Genomic DNA, 22,845 nt, shown 5'->3' with positions numbered 1-22,845 from the left:
GCCATACCAGGCGGTGATACAGCCCGCCAGGATGCTCTCGATTGTGCATCTGTAGAAGTTTGTGAGTGCTTTTGGTGACAAGCCGAATTTCTTCAGCCTCCTGAGGTTGAAGAGGCGCTGCTGCGCCTTCTTCACGATGCTGTCTGTGTGAGTGGACCAATTCAGTTTGTCTGTGATGTGTATGCCGAGGAACTTAAAACTTGCTACCCTCTCCACTACTGTTCCATCGATGTGGATAGGGGGGTGTTCCCTCTGCTGTTTCCTGAAGTCCACAGACAGTAGGGGTGGGTTGTAATGTATTAGACAGTAGGGGGGGGTTGTGGTGTATTAGACAGTAGGGGGGGATTGTAATGTATTAGACAGTAGGGGGGGGGGGGGTTGTAATGTATTAGACAGTAGGGGGGGTTGTGGTGTATTAGACAGTAGGGGGGGGGGTTGTAATGTATTAGACAGTAGGGGGGGGTTGTGGTGTATTAGACAGTAGGGGTGGGTTGTAATGTATTAGACAGTAGGGGTGGGTTGTGGTGTATTAGACAGTAGGGGTGGGGGTTGTAATGTATTAGACAGTAGGGGGGGGGGGGGTTGTAATGTATTAGACAGTAGGGGGGGGGGGGTTGTAATGTATTAGACAGTAGGGGGGGTTGTAATGTATTAGACAGTAGGGGGGGTTGTAATGTATTAGACAGTAGGGGGGGGGAGTTGTAATGTATTACACAAAGTAGGGGGGGAGTTGTAATGTATTAGACAGTAAGGGGGGGGGGTTGTAATGTATTAGACAGTAGGGGGGGTTGTAATGTATTAGACAGTAGGGGGGGGGGGGGGTGTAATGTATTACACAAAGTAGGGGTGGGTTGTAATGTATTAGACAGTAGGGGAGGGGGGGTGTAATGTATTAGACAGTAGGGGGGGGGGTGTAATGTATTAGACAGTAGGGGGGGGGGTGTAATGTATTAGACAGTAGGGGGGGGTGTAATGTATTAGACAGTAGGGGGGGGGGTTGTAACATATTAGACAGTAGGGGGGGGGGTTGTAATGTATTAGACAGTAGGGGTTGGTTGTAATGTATTAGACAGTAGGTGTGGGTTGTAATGTATTAGACAGTGGGGGGGGGGGGTTGTGGTGTATTAGACAGTAGGGGGGGGGTTGTGGTGTATTAGGCAGTAGGGGGGGGTTGTAATGTATTAGGCAGTAGGGGGGGGGGGCGTTGTGGTGTATTAGACAGTAGGGGGGGGGGGGTTGTGGTGTATTAGGCAGTAGGGGGGGGGGTTGTAATGTATTAGGCAGTAGGGGGGGGGGGCGTTGTGGTGTATTAGACAGTAGGGGGGGGGTTGTGGTGTCTTAGACAGTAGGGGGGGATTGTAATGTATTAGGCAGTGGGGGGGGGGGGGGTTGTGGTGTATTAGACAGTAGGGGGGGGGGGGGTTGTGGTGTATTAGGAAGTAGGGGGGGTTGTAATGTATTAGACAGTGGGGGGGGGGGGGTTGTGGTGTATTAGACAGTAGGGGTGGGTTGTAATGTATTAGACAGTAGGGGGGAGTTGTAATGTATTAGACAGTAGGGGGGGGGGGGTTGTAATGTATTAGACAGTAGGGGGGAGTTGTAATGTATTAGACAGTAGGGGGGAGTTGTAATGTATTAGACAGTAGGGGGGGGGTTGTAATGTATTAGACAGTAGGGGGGGGTTGTAATGTTTTGGACAGTAGGGGGGGGGGGGTTGTAATGTATTAGACAGTAGGGGTGGGTTGTAATGTTTTGGACAGTAGGGGGGGGTTGTAATGTATTAGACAGTAGGGGGGGTTGTAATGTTTTGGACAGTAGGGGTGGGTTGTAATGTATTAGACAGTAGGGAGAAGTTGTAATGTATTAGACAGTAGGGGGGGGGTTGTAATGTATTAGACAGTAGGGGGGGTTGTAATGTATTAGACAGTAGGGGGGAGGGTTGTAATGTTTTGGACAGTAGGGGGGGGGGTTGTAATGTATTAGACAGTAAGGGGGAGGGTTGTAATGTTTTGGACAGTAGGGGGGGGGGGGGGTTGTAATGTATTAGACAGTAGGGGGGGGTTGTAATGTATTAGACAGTAGGGGGGGGGGGGTTGTAATGTTTTGGACAGTAGTGGGGGGGGTTGTAATGTATTAGACAGTAGGGGTGGGTTGTAATGTTTTGGACAGTAGGTGTGGGGTGTAATGTATTAGACATTAGGGGGGGGTTGTAATGTATTAGACAGTAGGGGGGGGGGGGGTTGTATTGTATTAGACAGTAGGGGGAGGGTTGTAATGTATTAGACAGTAGGGGGGGGTTGTAATGTATTAGATAGTAGGGGGGGGGGGGTTGTAATGTATTAGACAGTTGGGGGGGGGGGGTTGTAATGTATTAGACAGTAGGGGTGGGTTGTAATGTATTAGACAGTAGGGGGGGGGTTGTATTGTATTAGACAGTAGGGGTGGGTTGTAATGTATTGGACAGTTGGGGTGGGGGGGGGTTGTGGTGTATTAGACAGTAGGGGGTGGGTTGTAATGTATTGGACAGTAGAGGGGGGGGGGGGTTGTGGTCTATTAGACAGTAGGGGTGGGTTGTAATGTATTAGACAGTAGGGGGGAGTTGTAATGTATTAGACAGTAGGGGGGGGGGGGGGTTGTAATGTATTAGACAGTAGGGGGGGGTTGTAATGTATTAGACAGTGGGGGGGGGGGGGTGTAATGTATTAGACAGTAGGGGGGGGGGGTTGTAATGTATTAGACAGTAGGGGGGGGGGGTTGTAACATATTAGACAGTAGGGGGGGGGGTTGTAATGTATTAGACAGTAGGGGTTGGTTGTAATGTATTAGACAGTAGGTGTGGGTTGTAATGTATTAGACAGTGGGGGGGGGGGGTTGTGGTGTATTAGACAGTAGGGGGGGGGTTGTGGTGTATTAGGCAGTAGGGGGGGGTTGTAATGTATTAGGCAGTAGGGGGGGGGGGGGCGTTGTGGTGTATTTGACAGTAGGGGGGGGGGGGGTTGTGGTGTATTAGGCAGTAGGGGGGGGTTGTAATGTATTAGGCAGTAGGGGGGGGGGCGTTGTGGTGTATTAGACAGTAGGGGGGGGGTTGTGGTGTATTAGACAGTAGGGGGGGGTTGTGGTGTATTAGACAGTAGGGGTGGGTTGTAATGTATTAGACAGTAGGGGGGAGTTGTAATGTATTAGACAGTAGGGGGGGGGGGGTTGTAATGTATTAGACAGTAGGGGGGAGTTGTAATGTATTAGACAGTAGGGGGGGGGTTGTAATGTATTAGACAGTAGGGGGGGGTTGTAATGTTTTGGACAGTAGGGGGGGGGGGTTGTAATGTATTAGATAGTAGGGGTGGGTTGTAATGTTTTGGACAGTAGGGGGGGGTTGTAATGTATTAGACAGTAGGGGGGGTTGTAATGTTTTGGACAGTAGGGGTGGGTTGTAATGTATTAGACAGTAGGGAGAAGTTGTAATGTATTAGACAGTAGGGGGGGGGGTTGTAATGTATTAGACAGTAGGGGGGGTTGTAATGTATTAGACAGTAGGGGGGAGGGTTGTAATGTTTTGGACAGTAGGGGGGGGGGGTTGTAATGTATTAGACAGTAAGGGGGAGGGTTGTAATGTTTTGGACAGTAGGGGGGGGGGGGGGGTTGTAATGTATTAGACAGTAGGGGGGGGTTGTAATGTATTAGACAGTAGGGGGGGGGGGGGTTGTAATGTTTTGGACAGTAGTGGGGGGGGTTGTAATGTATTAGACAGTAGGGGTGGGTTGTAATGTTTTGGACAGTAGGTGTGGGGTGTAATGTATTAGACATTAGGGGGGGGGGTTGTAATGTATTAGACAGTAGGGGGGGGGGGGTTGTATTGTATTAGACAGTAGGGGGGAGGGTTGTAATGTATTAGACAGTAGGGGGGGGTTGTAATGTATTAGATAGTAGGGGGGGGGTTGTAATGTATTAGACAGTTGGGGGGGGGGGGTTGTAATGTATTAGACAGTAGGGGTGGGTTGTAATGTATTAGACAGTAGGGGGGGGGGTTGTAACATATTAGACAGTAGGGGGGGGTTGTAATGTATTAGACAGTAGGGGTTGGTTGTAATGTATTAGACAGTAGGTGTGGGTTGTAATGTATTAGACAGTGGGGGGGGGGGGGTTTGTGGTGTATTAGACAGTAGGGGGGGGGTTGTGGTGTATTAGGCAGTAGGGGGGGGTTGTAATGTATTAGGCAGTAGGGGGGGGGGGGCGTTGTGGTGTATTAGACAGTAGGGGGGGGGGGGGTTGTGGTGTATTAGGCAGTAGGGGGGGGGTTGTAATGTATTAGACAGTAGGGGTGGGTTGTAATGTTTTGGACAGTAGGGGGGGGGTTGTAATGTATTAGACAGTAGGGGGGGGGGTTGTAATGTATTAGACAGTAGGGGGGGGGGGGGGTTGTATTGTATTAGACAGTAGGGGGGGGGGTTGTATTGTATTAGACAGTAGGGGGGGGAGGTTGTAATGTATTAGACAGTAGGGGGGGGGGGGTTGTAATGTATTAGACAGTAGGGGGGGGGGGTTGTATTGTATTAGACAGTAGGGGTGGGTTGTAATGTATTAGACAGTAGGGGGGGGGGGGGTTGTATTGTATTAGACAGTTGGGGGGGGGGGGGTTGTAATGTATTAGACAGTAGGGGGGGGGGGGGTTGTAATGTATTAGACAGTAGGGGGGGTTGTAATGTATTAGACAGTAGGGGGGGGGGTTGTATTGTATTAGACAGTAGGGGGGGGGGGGGGGTTGTAATGTATTAGACTGTAGGGGTGGGTTGTAATGTATTAGACAGTAGGGGGGGGGGGGGGTTGTATTGTATTAGACAGTAGGGGGGGGGGTTGTAATGTATTAGTCAGTAGGGGTGGGTTGTAATGTATTAGGCAGTAGGGGGGGGGGGCGTTGTGGTGTATTTGACAGTAGGGGGGGGGGGGTTGTGGTGTATTAGGCAGTAGGGGGGGGTTGTAATGTATTAGGCAGTAGGGGGGGGGGCGTTGTGGTGTATTAGACAGTAGGGGGGGGGTTGTGGTGTATTAGACAGTAGGGGGGGGTTGTGGTGTATTAGACAGTAGGGGTGGGTTGTAATGTATTAGACAGTAGGGGGGAGTTGTAATGTATTAGACAGTAGGGGGGGGGGGGTTGTAATGTATTAGACAGTAGGGGGGAGTTGTAATGTATTAGACAGTAGGGGGGGGGTTGTAATGTATTAGACAGTAGGGGGGGGTTGTAATGTTTTGGACAGTAGGGGGGGGGGGTTGTAATGTATTAGACAGTAGGGGTGGGTTGTAATGTTTTGGACAGTAGGGGGGGGTTGTAATGTATTAGACAGTAGGGGGGGTTGTAATGTTTTGGACAGTAGGGGTGGGTTGTAATGTATTAGACAGTAGGGAGAAGTTGTAATGTATTAGACAGTAGGGGGGGGGGTTGTAATGTATTAGACAGTAGGGGGGGTTGTAATGTATTAGACAGTAGGGGGGAGGGTTGTAATGTTTTGGACAGTAGGGGGGGGGGGTTGTAATGTATTAGACAGTAAGGGGGAGGGTTGTAATGTTTTGGACAGTAGGGGGGGGGGGGGGGTTGTAATGTATTAGACAGTAGGGGGGGGTTGTAATGTATTAGACAGTAGGGGGGGGGGGGTTGTAATGTTTTGGACAGTAGTGGGGGGGGTTGTAATGTATTAGACAGTAGGGGTGGGTTGTAATGTTTTGGACAGTAGGTGTGGGGTGTAATGTATTAGACATTAGGGGGGGGTTGTAATGTATTAGACAGTAGGGGGGGGGGTTGTATTGTATTAGACAGTAGGGGGGAGGGTTGTAATGTATTAGACAGTAGGGGGGGTTGTAATGTATTAGATAGTAGGGGGAGGGGGGGGTTGTAATGTATTAGACAGTTGGGGGGGGGGGGTTGTAATGTATTAGACAGTAGGGGTGGGTTGTAATGTATTAGACAGTAGGGGGGGGGGGGTTGTAACATATTAGACAGTAGGGGGGGGGTTGTAATGTATTAGACAGTAGGGGTTGGTTGTAATGTATTAGACAGTAGGTGTGGGTTGTAATGTATTAGACAGTGGGGGGGGGGGGTTGTGGTGTATTAGACAGTAGGGGGGGGGTTGTGGTGTATTAGGCAGTAGGGGGGGGTTGTAATGTATTAGGCAGTAGGGGGGGGGGGGCGTTGTGGTGTATTAGACAGTAGGGGGGGGGGGGTTGTGGTGTATTAGGCAGTAGGGGGGGGTTGTAATGTATTAGACAGTAGGGGTGGGTTGTAATGTTTTGGACAGTAGGGGGGGGGTTGTAATGTATTAGACAGTAGGGGGGGGGTTGTAATGTATTAGACAGTAGGGGGGGGGGGGGGTTGTATTGTATTAGACAGTAGGGGGGGGGGTTGTATTGTATTAGACAGTAGGGGGGGGAGGTTGTAATGTATTAGACAGTAGGGGGGGGGGGGTTGTAATGTATTAGACAGTAGGGGGGGGGGGTTGTATTGTATTAGACAGTAGGGGTGGGTTGTAATGTATTAGACAGTAGGGGGGGGGGGGGTTGTATTGTATTAGACAGTTGGGGGGGGGGGTTGTAATGTATTAGACAGTAGGGGGGGGGGGGTTGTAATGTATTAGACAGTAGGGGGGGTTGTAATGTATTAGACAGTAGGGGGGGGGGGTTGTATTGTATTAGACAGTAGGGGGGGGGGGGGGGGGGGTTGTAATGTATTAGACTGTAGGGGTGGGTTGTAATGTATTAGACAGTAGGGGGGGGGGGGGGTTGTATTGTATTAGACAGTAGGGGGGGGGGGTTGTAATGTATTAGTCAGTAGGGGTGGGTTGTAATGTATTAGACCAGGGGTGTCAAAGTCAAATGGACGGAGGGCCAAATAAAAAAATCAGCTACAAGACGAGGGCCGGACTGTTCGAATGTTCATTGAAAAATTTTTAAATGACGCATATAGTCTAGTGAACCTAATTGAACCTACTGAAAACCTAACAAATATATTACAATATGATCAGATAAATAAAGCAATATTTTCTTATGGCTCTGTCAGTAATCTTTAATTTTCAACAGACACAAAAGACAAATTTCCTTTATATAAATATCCCCATAACATGAACATTAAATGAAAGAAATTTACTTCAAAGAAAAAACAATAATAGCAATTTTCTATCATCCACTCAACTGAAATATTTTTAAAATATAATTGGATTGAAATACAAAAAAATAAAGTGCAAAAATCTATTAATCAAAAACAACACTTTGTTTAAGGAGAAGTAACATGCAGTGAAAACAAATATTAAATTTTAACTTTTAAACTTGAACTGAGTAAAAACTCTAAATATGTGATTGCACAGTAATGTTCACTTGTTTGAGGTTGAGGGTGATACTTGGTGGTGTCCCATCTTTTCCACAAGTTCATCAATGTTCGGGGTAAGGCTCTGAGCTGAAGAAATCCTCAGAATTGAGTGGAGGTGTTCAGCAGTAAGTCGACTTCTGTGTGATGTTTTGTTCAGGTTCATCAAAGAAAACAGTTGTTCACACAGGTATGTGCTGCCAAACATAGACAACGTTTGAGCAGCCTGGATGCGCAGCTGGGGCATTGTGCCGGGGAGGAAACGGGCGAACTCCGCAGCACCCACTGCCGCATATTTTGCCCTCAGTGCATCATTGCATTGGAGGTCAATCAACTCCATTTGGAGGTTTGGTGGTGAGCTTTCCACGTCAACAGCAAATGGGTTACCGAGCAGTTCCAACCTGCTTTTTTGTGCTTCAAAGTCAGCAAATCGGCGTCGAAAGTCAGCGGCAAGCATACCTATTTTATCAGCCAACTGTGTGCTCGGGAACGCACTGGTAGAGAGCTTCTCTTTCATGGTCTGGCAGCTGGGAAAGTGGCTCAAATTTTCTTTCCGCATCTGCGTCTCCCACAGAGTCAGTTTGGTTTTAAATGCCTTCACTGTACTGTACATATCAGAGATGACACGATCCCGACCCTGCAGCTGCAAGTTTATTGCATTCAGATGACTCGTAATGTCACACAGAAAAGCCATTTCACACAGAAACATTTCGTCTCGGAGTTGTGTTGTGTCTTTCCCTTTGCTGTCCAAGAACAGACAAATCTCCTCACGAAGCTCGAAACATCTTTGAAGCACCTTTCCCTGGCTTAGCCATCGCACCTCTGTGTGATAAGGCAAATCACCATGCTCCGTTTCTAACTCCGTCAGAAATGCCTTGAACTGGCGGTGATTCAAACCTTTGGCTCTGATAAAGTTAACTGTGCGCGTGATGATGCTCATTACATGCTCCATTTTCAAGGCTTTACCGCACAACGCTTCCTGGTGTATGATACAATGATAAGCTGTCAGCTCACCTGTCGCGTTTTCCTCTTGCATCTTTTCCCGTATCTTCGCCACCAGTCCGCTCCTGTGTCCACACATCGCAGGTGCTCCGTCGGTTGTCAAACCCACGAGTTTTTCCCAAGGCAGCTCCATCTCATTTACACATCTTGACACCTCTTCATACAAATCATGCCCCGTAGTTGTGCCATGCATAGGACGTAAAGCCAAAAACTCCTCTGTCACGCTTAGGTTGGAGTCCACTCCGCGGATGAAAATTGACAACTGGGCAATGTCAGAAATGTCGGTGCTCTCATCCACAGCCAAGGAATATGCAATAAAATCTTTTCCCTTTTTCACAAGCTGCTCTTTTAGATTGATGGACAACTGGTCTACTCTCTCGGCAATGGTGTTTCTGCTCAGACTCACATTTAAAAAGAGTTGCCTTTTTTCTGGGCAAACTTCGTCACAAACTTTAATCATGCAGTTTTTGATGAAATCCCCCTCCGTAAATGGCCGGGCTGATTTAGCGATCTCTTCTGCCAAAATAAAACTGGCCTTTTGTAGCCTTTGTTCCATGTCCATATTCTTGTTTTTGTCCGCGTGTTTCGTTTCATAATGTCGTCTCAGATTATACTCTTTCAGTACCGCCACACTTTCTCCACACAGAAGACACACAGGTTTTCCAGCTACCTTCGTGAACATATACTCCGACTCCCACCTTGTTTGAAACCCCCGGTTCTCAGTATCCACCTTCCGTTTTGACATTTTTGATGGGTATCTGAAAGTTAATTTTACTGTGATGCTGACGACTGCTGTGCCAATAAATATTGAAATGAAGCAGCCTACTGCTCGGTGCGTCACCTTTGCATTGTGGGAAATGTAGTATTGGTGCGTGTAAAAGATCTGCGGGCTGCCGGCTTGCTGCGGGCCGGTTCTAATAATAAATCAAGATCATCCCAGGGGCCGTAAAAAACCTTCTTGCGGGCCGGATGTGGCCCGCGGGCCTTGACTCTGACATATGTGTATTAGACAGTAGGGGTGGGTTGTAATGTATTAGACAGTAGGGGGGGGGGGTTGTAATGTATTAGACAGTAGGGGGGGGGGGTTGTAATGTATTAGACAGTAGGGGGGGGGGGTTGTAATGTATTAGACATTAGGGGGGGGTGGTAATGTATTAGACAGTAGGGGGGGGGGGGGTTGTAATGTATTAGACAGTAGGGGGGGGTTGTATTGTATTAGACAGTAGGGGGGGGGGTTGTAATGTATTAGACAGTAGGGGGGAGGTGGGTTGTAATGTATTAGACAGTAGGGGAGGGGGTTGTAATGTATTAGACAGTAGGGGGGGGGGTTGTAATGTATTAGACAGTAGGGGTGGGTTGTAATGTATTAGACAGTAGGGGGGGGGGGTTGTAATGTATTAGACAGTAGGGGGGGGGGGGGTTGTAATGTATTAGACAGTAGGGGGGGGGGGTTGTAATGTATTAGACATTAGGGGTGGGGTTGTAATGTATTAGACAGTGGGGGGGGGGGTTGTAATGTATTAGACAGTAGGGGGGGGTTGTAATGTATTAGACAGTAGGGGTGGGTTGTGGTGTATTAGACAGTAGGGGGGGGGGGGTTGTAATGTATTAGACAGTAGGGGGGGGGGATTGTAATGTATTAGACAGTAGGGGTGGGTTGTTATGTATTAGACAGTGGGGGGGGGGGGGGTTGTAATGTATTAGACAGTAGGGGGGGTTGTAATGTATTAGACAGTAGGGGTGGGTTGTAATGTATTAGACAGTAGGGGGGGGGGGGGTTGTAATGTATTAGACAGGAGGTGGTGTGGCTGAATCTAGTGATAACTTGCTGTCTGGCTGGGCTGTGTCATTTACATGATCTTATTTCATCCACACCATGCTCCTCCAGACAAATTACAGAAGTTTCACTAAACACAATACACATTCTATTTCTATTTCCTTGTGGAGTTGTCATTCCGTTTGGAATGCTAAGAACAATGAAGACGTCCTTCCCTCTGTGCAGGATGTGAGTTCCTGTCTTCAGTGGCCAAGTATTTTTTAAGATATCTGTGGGGAAAAAAAGATAGAAAGAGAGACAGAGCAAAAGAGACATAATATAATTTGATTGAATTGAGAGAGAGACGGGTGTGAGAGAGAGTGAGAGAGAGAGTGTCAGATAATGTGAAACCCAATCTCCTTTTATTTTTATTTACCCACCACCAAAGTGATTACATTTATTAGAAACCTCTTCAAGTAATTGTGGCTCAGCAGAGCAAATATTCAATTAAAACAGACAATTGAATAAGTGTGATTCCTTCAGTTCGACCAACATAACCTTGATGCATGTCTCCCCTCTATTAAATTAGATTTTCCATTCAGGGAGAGAGATACGATTTCCAAACCTTCCATAACAAAGCCATCACCTACAGAGAGATGAACCTGAAGATTTGTCCGAGCAAGCTTGTCCTGGGGCTCTGTTCAAAAACACAAACACACCTCACAGAGCCCCAGGACAGCAACACAATTAGATCCAACCAAATAATATGATAAGAAAAAGATAATTACTTGACACATTGGAAAGAAAGTATAATCAAAAAAACAGATCAAACTAGAATGCTATTTTGCCCTAAACAGAGAGTACACAGTGGCAGAATACCTGACCACTGTGACGGACCCAAACTTAAGGATAGCTTTGACGATGCACAGACTCAGTGAGCACAGCCTTGCTATTGAGAGATGCTGCCGTAGGCAGACCTAGCTCTCAAGAGAAGACAGGCAATGTGCACACCGCCCACAAAATGAAGTGGAAACTGAGCTGCACTTCCTAACCTCCTGCCAAATGTACGACCATATTAGAGACACATATGTCCCTTAGATTACACAACCCAGAAAACATTTTTAAACAACTTACATTTTGATATACTCCAAAATCTATTGGGTGGAATACCACACTGCCATCACTGCAGCAATATTTGTGACCTGTTTCCAAGATGGCGCCATAGTAGATGGCTGCTGTTTATTGGGCTCTTAACCAACCATATTATTTTGGTTGTTTTTTCATATTGTTTGTAATTCATTTTGTACATAATATTGCTGCTACCGTCTCTTATAACCGAATAGAGCTTCTGGACATCAGAACAGCGATTACTCACCTTAAAGTAGACAAATCATTTTTCTTTAATGAGTCGGAAGATGGGGATTTAGTCCAGACACCCGAACAGGCCCTCAAGCCATGGACCTGCGTTCCATGGCTTTTCTACAGACAATGGAATTCTCCGGTTGGAACGTTGTTGAAGATTTATGATAAAAACATCCTAAAGATTGATTCTATACTTAGTTTGAAATGTTTCTACGATCTGTAATATAACCTTTTGAAGTTTTCGTCCGACATTTGCCTGGACCTGCACGAGCGTTTGGATTTGTGTTCTAAACGCTCTAACAAATGTAGCTACTTGGACATAAATAATGGACATTATCGAAACAAACCAAATATGTATTGTGGAACTAGGATTCCTGGGAGTGCATTATGATGAAGATCATCAAAGGTAATGGAATATTTATAGCGTTATTTCTGATTTCTGTTGACTCCAACATGGTGGATAAAAAAAATAAATAACAATTCTGAGCGCCGTTCTCAGATTATTGCATGGTTTGCATTTTCCGTAAAGTTTTTTTGAAATCTGACACAGCGGTTGCATTAAGGAGAGGTATATCTATATTTCCATGTCCAACAATTGTATTTTCATTGACATTTATAATGAGTATTTTTGTAAAATGATGTGGCTCTCTGCAATATCACCGGATGTTTATGGAACTAGTGAACGTAACTCGCCAATGTATACTGAGATTTTTTTTATATAAATATGGACTTCATCAAACAAAACATACATGTATTGTGTAACATGAAGTCCTATGAGTGTCATCTGATGAAGATCATCAAAGGTTAGTGATTAGTTTTATCTCTATTTGTGCTTTTTGTGACTCCTCTCTTTGGATGGAAAAATGGCTGTGTTTTTCTGTGAGATGGTGGTGACCTAGCATAATCGTTTGTGGCGTTTTCGCTGTAAAGCCTATTTGAAATCGGACACTGTTGTGGGATTAACAACAAGATTACCTTTAAAACGGTATAAGATACAGTGCCTTGCGAAAGTATTCGGCCCCCTTGAACTTTGCGACCTTTTGCCACATTTCAGGCTTCAAACATAAAGATATAAAACTGTATTTTTTTGTGAAGAATCAACAACAAGTGGGACACAATCATGAAGTGGAACGACATTTATTGGATATTTCAAACTTTTTTAACAAATCAAAAACTGAAACATTGGGCGTGCAAAATTATTCAGCCCCTTTACTTTCAGTGCAGCAAACTCTCTCCAGAAGTTCAGTGAGGATCTCTGAATGATCCAATGTTGACCTAAATGACTAATGATGATAAATACAATCGCCCTGTGTGTAATCAACTCTCCGTATAAATGCACCTGCACTGTGATAGTCTCAGAGGTCCGTTAAAAGCGCAGAGAGCATGAAGAACAAGGAACACACCAGGCAGGTTCGAGATACTGTTGTGAAGAAGTTTAAAGCCGGATTTGGATACAAAAAGAATTCCCAAGCTTTAAACAACCCAAGGAGCACTGTGCAAGCGATAATATTGAAATGGAAGGAGTATCAGACCACTGCAAATCTACCAAGACCTGGCCGTCCCTCTAAACTTTCAGCTCATACAAGGAGAAGATTGATCAGAGATGCAGCCAAGAGGCCCATGATCACTCTGGATGAACTGCAGAGATCTACAGCTGAGGTGGGAGACTCTGTCCATAGGACAACAATATGTCGTATATTGCACAAATCTGGCCTTTATGGAAGAGTGGCAAGAAGAAAGCCATTTCTTAAAGATATCCATAAAAAGTGTCGGTTAAAGTTTGCCACAAGCCACCTGGGAGACACACCAAACATGTGGAAGAAGGTGCTCTGGTCAGATGAAACCAAAATTGAACTTTTTGGCAACAATGCAAAACGTTATGTTTGGCGTAAAAGCAACACAGCGCATCACCCTGAACAGACCATCCCCACTGTCAAACATGGTGGTGGCAGCATCATGGTTTGGGCCTGCTTTTCTTCAGCAGGGACAGGGAAGATGGTTAAAATTGATGGGAAGATGGATGGAGCCAAATACAGGACCATTCTGGAAGAAAACCTGATGGAGTCTGCAAAAGACCTGAGACTGGGATGGAGATTTGTCTTCCAACAAGACAATGATCCAAAACATAAAGCAAAATCTACAATGGAATGGTTCAAAAATAAACATATCCAGGTGTTAGAATGGCCAAGTCAAAGTCCAGACCTGAATCCAATCGAGAATCTGTGGAAAGAACTGAAAACTGCTGTTCACAAATGCTCTCCATCCAACCTCACTGAGCTCGAGCTGTTTTGCAAGGAGGAATGGGAAAAAATGTCAGTCTCTCGATGTGCAAAACTGATAGAGACATACCCCAAGCGACTTACAACTGTAATCGCAGCAAAAGGTGGCGCTACAAAGTATTAACTTAAGGGGGCTGAATAATTTTGCACCCCCAATTTTTCAGTTTTTGATTTGTTAGAAAAGTTTGAAATATCCAATAAATGTCGTTCCACTTCATGATTGTGTCCCACTTGTTGTTGATTCTTCACAAAAAAATACAGTTTTATATCTTTATGTTTGAAGCCTAAAATGTGGCAAAAGGTCGCAAAGTTCAAGGGGGCCGAATACTTTCGCAAGGCACTGTACATGTATGTTTGAGGAATTTTAATTATGAGATTTCTGTTGTTTTGAATTTGGCGCCCTGCACTTTTACTAGGTGTTGTCATATCGATCCCGTTAACGGGATTGCAGCCCTAAGAAGTTTTAACAAGGTCAATATTCACAAGACCACAGGGCCAGACGGATTACCCGGATGTGTACTCTGAGCATTCTCTGACCAACTGGCAGCAACATTTTCAACCTCTCCCTGTGTGAGTCTGTAATACCAACATGTTTCAATCAGACCACCATAGTCCCTGTGCCCAAGAACACTAAGGTAACCTGCCTAAATGACTACCGACCCGTAGAACTCACGTCTGTAGCCATGAAGTGCTTTGAAAGGCCTTAAGGGTGTACATCAACACCATTATCCCGGAAACCCTAGACCCACTCCAATTTGCGTACCGCCCCAACACATCCACAGATAAGGCAATCTCTATTGCACTCCACACTTCCCTTTCACACCTGGAGAAAAGGAACACCTATGTGAGAATGCTATTCATTGGCTAAAGCTCAGCATTCAACACCATAGTGCACCTCCCTCTGCAACTGGATCCTAGACATCCTGACGGGCCGCCCCCGGGTGGTGAGGGTAGGTAACAACACATTCGCCATCCTGATCCTCAACACAAGGAACCCTCAGGGCTGCGTGCTCAGTCCCCTCCTGTACTCCCCTGTTCACTCATAACTGCCCAGCCAGGCAGGGCTCCAACACCATCGTTAAGTTTACCGATGACACAACAGTGCCTGATCACCGACAATGACGAGACAGCCTATAGGGAGGAGGTCAGAGACCTGACCGTGTGATGTAAGGACAACAACCTCTCCCTCAACATGATCTAGACAAAGGAGATGATTGTGGACTACAGGAAAAAGAGGACCGAGCACGGCCCCATTCTCAGCGACAGGGCTGTAGTGGAGTTGAGAGTTTCAAGTCCCTTGGCATCCACATCACCAACAAACTAACATATGGTCCAAGCTCACCAAGACAGTCGTGAAGATGGCACGACAAAACCAATTCCCACTCAGGAGACTGAAAAAATGTGGGTCCTCAGATCCTCAAAAGGTTCTACAGCTGCACCAGCGAGACCATCCTGATGGGTTGCTTCACTGCCTGGTATGGCACTGCTCAGAGGCACTACAGAGGGTAGTGCGTTGGGCCCAGTACATCACTGGGGCCAATCTTCCTGCCATCCAGGACATCTATACCAGGTGGTGTCAGAGGAAGGCCCAAAAAATTGCCAATGTCTCCATCCATCCTATTCATAGACTGTTCTCTCTGCTACCGCACGACAAGCGGTACCGGAGTGCCAAGTCTAGGTTTAAGAGCCTTCTAAACAGCTTCTAACCCCAAGCTATAAGAATCCTGACCAAATGGCTACCCAGATTATTTGCATTGCACCCCCCCTATTTTATGCTGTTGCTACTCTCTGTTGTTATCTATGCATAGTGTTGTGTCTTTGGCTATGCCGGATTAAGTGATATGACATGCTATTCTATAAAATAATTTCTCCGTAATTAATATTACCTGATTGAGTTAATCATGTAAATGTAATTAACTAGAGAGTCGGGCACCACGAAATAATATTTATAGAGCTGTTATCTTCCAAATAAACTCTTAAAGACCTAGTAATATTTTACATCAATAGCAGTCAATATTAATCGTCATCTTAATTCAGTCTCATCTGAAAGTTGTAAATTCTTGGTTATCTGCAGCGGGCGGAACAGATATGACAGCTTGTTACACAAAAGAAAAGAGGCTGGGTTTGAGTGAAGGAGCGGGAAGACTGAGGAACAAAGGCCAAAGCTGTGCTATCGTAAATACAATATCTTATGCATTCGAAATTATCGGACATTTGGAAAAGGAAAATGCAATAAATATTTACTCTGAGCTGCGCATCGGTAGGTTGGTGGTAGATGGAAGGCCGTGTTGCCCAACCGAGTCCTTTGAAGAGTGTCCCTTGTTGTCAATTTAATACTTTGTAGTAACGTCGTTGGGTGATAGACGGGATACTTGGTCTGTTCCTTCCTAACCCTCGTTTGCATCTGCTGTTGCTAACTCAACGACTAGGAGGTATCACTTCTGTAGTGAATAAGAGTTAAAAGTTCATAACATTTGCAACCAAAGCTCACGCTGATGTTGGCTTCGTTCTGTAGTTATTATCTGAACCATTCTGACATCTGACCATCGTCCTCACGTCCTCGGAACAGGAGGTTACATTGTCGTCAAGGGCTTATATAGGAAGGGAGAGAAGGGCGTGTTTGAAAAGTTTTATAGCCCATGTCCCTTCACAGGGGCCTGCCACTGATTGAGCAGAGCCCTATCTTATGAAAATCTCACATTTTAGAAGCTAAAAGTACATTTCATCCCATCACGAATCATTTCATATTCAAACATTTAAATTGAACAACAATTCAATGTGAATCCGAAAACTCTGATGTGTAGACTTTCCACTGTAGAGTTTATGTCATCTTATCATTGATGAGAATGTCTCAGATGACAACCGAACTGACATCATATTCATTAAGTACCACCGCATATGTTCAATTGGTGTCACGCCCTGGCCATAGAGAGGCTTTTATTCTCTATTTTGGTTAGGCCATGGTGTGACTAGGGTGTGCATTCTATGTTCCCTTTTCTATGTTTTTGTATTTCTTTGTTTTTGGCCGGGTATGGTTCTCAATCAGGGACAGCTGTCTATCGTTGTCTCTGATTGAGAACCATACTTAGGTAGCTTTTCCCCACATGGTTTTTGTGGGTAGTTGCTTTCTGTTTTTGTATTCTGTACCAGACAGAACTGTTTCGGTTTCGTTCATTCTCTTTTGTTCTTTTTTTATTCAGTGTTCAATTCATAAATAAAGATGAACACGTACCACACTGCACCTTGGTCCTCACCTTCTTCAACCCACGACAGCCGTTACAATTGGTCGGATTACCAGAATATAGTTAATTTCCCCCCACTTTCTGATGTTCCCAGAATCTCTATGTTAACCAAGGGTTTTGCAAATGTAACCTCATTAGGGTAGAGAGAGGAAAAAGGGGGGAAGAGGTATTTATGACTGTCATAAACCTACCCCCCAGGCCAACGTCATGACAATAGCCACTTTACTAACTCTACCTACTTGTACATATTTCCTCAATTACCTTGACTAACCAATGCTTTGTTGGGGAACCCCCTGTATATCGCCTCGCTATTGTTATTTTACTGCTGTTCTTTAATTATTGTTTCTTTCTTTATTTTATTTTTATAGGTATTTTTCTTAAAACTGTATTGTTGGTTAAGGGCTTGTAAGTAAGCATTTCACTGCTAGGTCTACACCTGTTGTATTAAGCGCATGTGACAAATAACATTTGATTTGATTTGAAGGAAAGGGCAACCAGTGAGTAACAAACACCATTGTAAATACAACCTATAACTATTTGCACATCGTTATAACACTATTATAACACAGTTAATTGTTGTTATAACACTGTTTATAGCCATAATATGACATTTGAAATGTCACTATTCCTTTGGAACTTTTGTGAGTGTACTGTTTATGTAAAACAAAAATGTATTTGTTTATTTCACTTTTGTTCATTATCCATTTCAGTTGATTTGGCAATGTAAACATGTGTTTGCCATACCAATAAAGCCCTTTGAATTGAATTGAATTGATAGAGAGACACACAGAGAGAGAACGAAACAGAGAGAGAGCGAGACAGAGGCAGAGAGATAGAGAGACAGAGGCAGCGAGAGAGAGAGAGAGAGAGGCAGACAGACAGACAGACAGACAGACAGACAGACAGACAGACAGACAGACAGACAGACAGACAGACAGACAGGCAGGCAGGTAGGCAGGCAGGCAGGCAGAGAGAGAGAGAGAGACAGACAGACAGGCAGAGAGAGACAGAGGCAGAGAGAGAGAGAGACAGACAGGCAGAGAGAAAGAGAGACAGAGGGAGAGACAGAGAGGGAGAGACAGACAGACAGGCAGGCAGACAGACAGACAGGCAGGCAGGCAGGCAGGCAGGCAGGCAGGCAGGCAGGCAGGCAGGCAGAGAGAGAGTGAGACAGACAGACAGGCAGAGAGAGACAGAGGCAGAGAGAGAAAGACAGACAGGCAGAGAGAGACAGAGGCAGAGAGAGAGAGAGACAGACAGGCAGAGAGAAAGAGAGAGAGAGACAGAGGGAGAGACAGAGAGGGAGAGACAGACAGACAGACAGACAGACAGAGGTAGCGCGGTTCCAGCAGTACAGTAGAAGTGGAAGCTGATAATGATGCTATAGTTTGCTAACTTTCTTCTTTGCAAGCCTTTAACTGCACATATCCATTTCCTGCTTGGGGATCTTCTGGATGACCTGTATACATTAGCAACAATTCAAACTGGACTGTGTGTATGTGTGCTAACTTGACATGTTATTACATGTTATCTATGCTCTTCCATAGGACCAATTGTTACTATCACCTTCATAGCACCATAGAGCAGCCCTAACAAAGAGCCAAAACCTTGTCCTGTAACCGGTCTTATCTCTTTAGCAACACAGGTTAGCCGTTTTGTGCCCTATTGAAATGTCGTCATTAGCAACACAGGCTAACTGTTTTGCGCCCTATGGAAACATCGACGTTAGCAATACATGCTAACTGTTTTGTGCCCTATTGAAATGTTGTGGTTAGTAACACATGCTAACCGTTCTGTCTCTCCCTCTGTGTGTTGCAGTGCCGTCATTCTGGGGGCTAGTGAACTCAGCGTGGAACCTGTGCTCCGTGGGGAAGAGGCAGTCTCCCATCAACATCGAGACCAGCCACATGATCTTTGACCCCTTCCTCACACCCATCCGGCTCAACACGGGAGGACGCAAGGTAAACAAACACTCAACAATGTTACTCTCAGGGTGCGTCCATAATGTCATCATATTTCCTATATAGTGCACTACTCTGGGCTCTGGTCGAAAGTAGTGCTCTAAATCTGGAAGAGGGTGTTATTTCAGACGTAGTCTTATTGGCTGAGGTGATGGATGTTGCTGCATTGTCGGTTCCCTTCTGCTTTGTTTGGGGAACATTGTGTGGTTCTACAATGCTGTTGTATGGTTTGTTTGGCAACATGGCATGTAAGGATCCCTGATCAATGTTGCTGGCTAAACGCTTCACTGATTTTTATCCCACTGTTTGTCACAGTGGAGTTCTTTACAGAGGACCCCTATGGCTTTCTAATTCATGGATTCAACTCTACATTGGCAGGATTTAACCATAATACGTATTGCTTCACACACACACAGTAATCTGTTACCACCATAGAGGACAAAACACAATCCCTTGTGAGGGATTACCATGAAACACAACACACACACACACTCATGAATTACCATATGACATTTGTGTTCCTAGTTGCCATAGCGTAGAAACAACAATAGCAAAGTGTGGTACCCCAATGCACCCCCTGCCACATAATAACAGATCATTTGAACATGGGTGGAGACAGGATGTGCTCCAAAGTTCATGGTTCCATGTTCAGGTGATTACTATTATGAGGGTGTGTTTACGTGCCAGGGGTTGGTACAGGGTTACCCCGGGGCCATTGCAGGGGAAACATGGGCATGGGCACCCATAAAGATTATGAGAGAGAGACTGTAATCCACATATACTCTGTTCAATTGCAACGCCTATTACTAGCCGGTTCAACCTCTCTTTCGTATCGTCTGAGATCCACAAATATTGGAAAACGCAGCGGTCATCCCCCTCTTCAAAGGGGGAGACACTCTAGACCCAAACTGTTATAGACCTACAGTTGAAGTCGGAAGTTTTCATACACCTTAGCCAAATACATTTAACTCTGTTTTTCACAATTCCTGACATTTAATCCTAGTAAAACATCCCTCTTTTAGGTCAGTTAGGATCACCACTTTATTTTAAGAATGTGAAATGTCAGAATAATAGTAGAGAGAATGATTTATTTCAGCTTGTATATCTTTCCGTACACTCAATTAGTATTTGGTAGCATTGCCTTTAAATAGTTTAATTTGGGTAAAACATTTCGGGCAGCCTTCCACAAGCTTCCCACATTAAGTTGGGTGAATTTTGGCCCATTCCTCTTGACAGAGCTGGTGTAACTGAGTCAGGTTTTTAACCCTCCTTGCTCACACACACTTTTTCAGTTCTGCCCACAAATGTTCTTTAGGATTGAGGTCAGGGCTTTGTGATGGCAATTCCAATACCTTGACTTTGTTGTCCTTAAGCCATTTTGCCACAACTTTGGAAGTCTGCTTGGGGTAATTGTCTATTTGGAAGACCGATTTGCGACCAAGCTTTAACTTCCTGACTGATGTCTTGAGATGTTGCTTCAATATATCCACATAATTGTCTACCTCATGATACCATCTATTTTGTGAAGTGCACTAGTCCCTCCTGCAGCAAAAGCACCCCCACAACATGATGCTGCCACCCTCGTGCTTCACGGTTGGGATGGTGTTCTTCGGCTTGCAAGCGTCCCCCTTTATCCTCCAAACATAACGATGGTCATTGTGGCCAAACAGTTATATTTTTGTTTCATCAGACCAGAGGACACTTATCCAAAAAGTATGATAATCTTTGTCCTCGTGCAGTTGCAAACAGTAGTCTGGCTTTTTTTTTTTTTATGACTCCAACTTAAGTGTATGTAAACTTCCAATTTCAACTGTATATCCATCCTGCCCTGCCTTTCTATAATCTTCGACAGCCAAGTTAACAAATAGATCACTGACCATTTCTAGTCGCACCACACCTCCAATATGCAATCTGGTTTCCGAGCTGGTCATGGGTGCACCTCAGCCACACTCAAGGTCCTAAATAATATCATAACCGCCATCGATAAAAGACAGTACTGTTCAGCCGTCTTCATTGACCTTGCCAAGGCTTTCAACTCTGTCAATCACCGCATTCTTATCGGCAGACTCAACAGCCTTTGTTTCTCAAATGACTTCCTCGCCTGGTTCACCAACTACTTCTCTGATAGATTTCAGTGTGTCAAATCGGAGGGCCTGTTGTTCGGACCTCTGGCAGTCTCTATGGGGGTGCCACAGGGTTCAATTCTTGTGCCGACTCTTTTCTCCGTATATATCAATGATGTTGTTCTTGCTGCTGGTGATTCTCTGATCCACCTCTATGCAGACAACACCGTTCGGTATACATCTGGCCCTTCTTTGGACACTGTGTTAACAAACCTTCAAACGAGCTTCAATGCTGTACAACACTCATTCCGTAGCCTCCAACTGCTTTTAAATGCTAGTAAAACTAATGTCATGCTCTTCATCCGATTGCTGCCCGCAACTGCCCGCCCGACTAGCATCACTACTCTGGACATTTCTGACCTAGGTGTCTGGTTAGACTGTAAACTCTCCTTCCAGACTCACATTAAGCATCTCCAATCCAAAATTAAATCTAGAATCTAGGTGAAATAAAAAAATAAAATAAAAAACTGGAGTGAGAGAAAAATAGCAGACTTGAATCAGAATCACCTTCATTCACTAAGAACATTTACAGGTAGGGGGAGAGTGGGGTAAGTTAAGAACATTTACAGGTAGGGGGAGAGTGGGGTAAGTTGAGAACATTTACAGGTAGGGGGACAGTGGGGTAAGTTGAGATCATTTACAGGTAGGGGGAGAGTGGGGTAAGTTGAGAACATTTACAGGTAGAGGGAGAGTGGGGTAAGTTTAGAACATTTACAGGTAGGGGGAGAGTGGGGTAAGTTGAGAACATTTACAGGTAGGGGGAGAGTGGGGTAAGTTAAGAACATTTACAGGTAGGGGGAGAGTGGGGTAAGTTGAGAACATTTACAGGTAGGGGGAGAGTGGGGTAAGTTAAGAACATTTACAGGTAGGGGGAGAGTGGGGTAAGTTGAGAACATGTACAGGTAGGGGGAGAGTGGGGTAAGTTGAGAACATTTACAGGTAGGGGGAGAGTGGGGTAAGTTGAGAACATTTACAGGTAGGGGGAGAGTGGGGTAAGTTGAGAACATTTACAGGTAGGGGGAGAGTGGGGTAAGTTGAGCCTTTTTACATTCAGCTTCACTATGTCAAGTGAAATATAATAATAATAATAATAATAATATAATATCCTTTCTAACAAAGATATCAACATATATTTCAGGATGTTGTGTGTCCCTAGAAATAATCACAATTCATTTAAACATTCCATTTTTGATAATATAGTTTGTGTAAAAAAAACTGGTCTCTTAGCATAACTTCCCCTGGGTAAAGACAGCTACACATGTCTGTACTGAATGAAATAGTGCCACTACCTTTTTAAAAACCATCTCTGTCTTTATTTCCCAAACACAATTCAATTCAACACAATCACAATAGCTTTTTAAAATCTTTTAATAATTTTAAGCATCTTTTAACACAGGCTTAACACCTGACAAACACTTTGTACTTTATTAAACACTTTTTACATAGGCCAGGCCCTGTTGTGGGAGAGAGGGAGGAATGGAGGGAGAGAGGGAGGAAGGGAGGGAGAGAGGGAGGAAGGGAGGGAGAGAGAGAGAGAGGGAGGAATGGAGGGAGAGAGAGAGGAATGGAGGGAGAGAGGGAGGAAGGGAGGGAGAGAGGGAGGAAGGGAGGGAAGGAAGGAAAGTTTGTGGAGCTAGAGGTCACACAAAGACGGGGTTTGTAATACATTTGAAGCAGCATGCAGAGCACAAGTGTAGTACTGTAGAGCCTGCTAGTTACTGCTCTTGTAAAACAGCCCTTTTGGCTGTTATGTGAATCTTACAGAGTCCTAG

General features: G+C 45.0%; 1 protein-coding gene across 4 annotated transcripts in view; it reads left to right on the top strand.

Moving 5' to 3' along the window:
• The window catches only part of ca10a (carbonic anhydrase Xa), a 336,251-nt gene that overhangs the window by 129,862 nt on the left and 183,544 nt on the right, over nucleotides 1-22,845 (top strand). For all 4 annotated transcript variants that reach the window (XM_036946124.2, XM_036946123.2, XM_090201873.1 and 1 more), the window contains one exon: nucleotides 18,808-18,950. In XM_036946124.2, the coding sequence (XP_036802019.1) occupies nucleotides 18,808-18,950 (143 nt within the window). The remainder of the gene's footprint in view (nucleotides 1-18,807; nucleotides 18,951-22,845) is intronic.

This window comes from Oncorhynchus mykiss, chromosome 16 (assembly GCF_057628025.1).
Source record: "Oncorhynchus mykiss isolate SJ-2025 chromosome 16, ASM5762802v1, whole genome shotgun sequence".
NCBI classification, from domain to species: Eukaryota; Metazoa; Chordata; class Actinopteri; order Salmoniformes; family Salmonidae; genus Oncorhynchus; species Oncorhynchus mykiss.
Note: the sequence above shows the minus strand (reverse complement) of the source record. Positions and strands in the feature narration are given on the sequence as shown.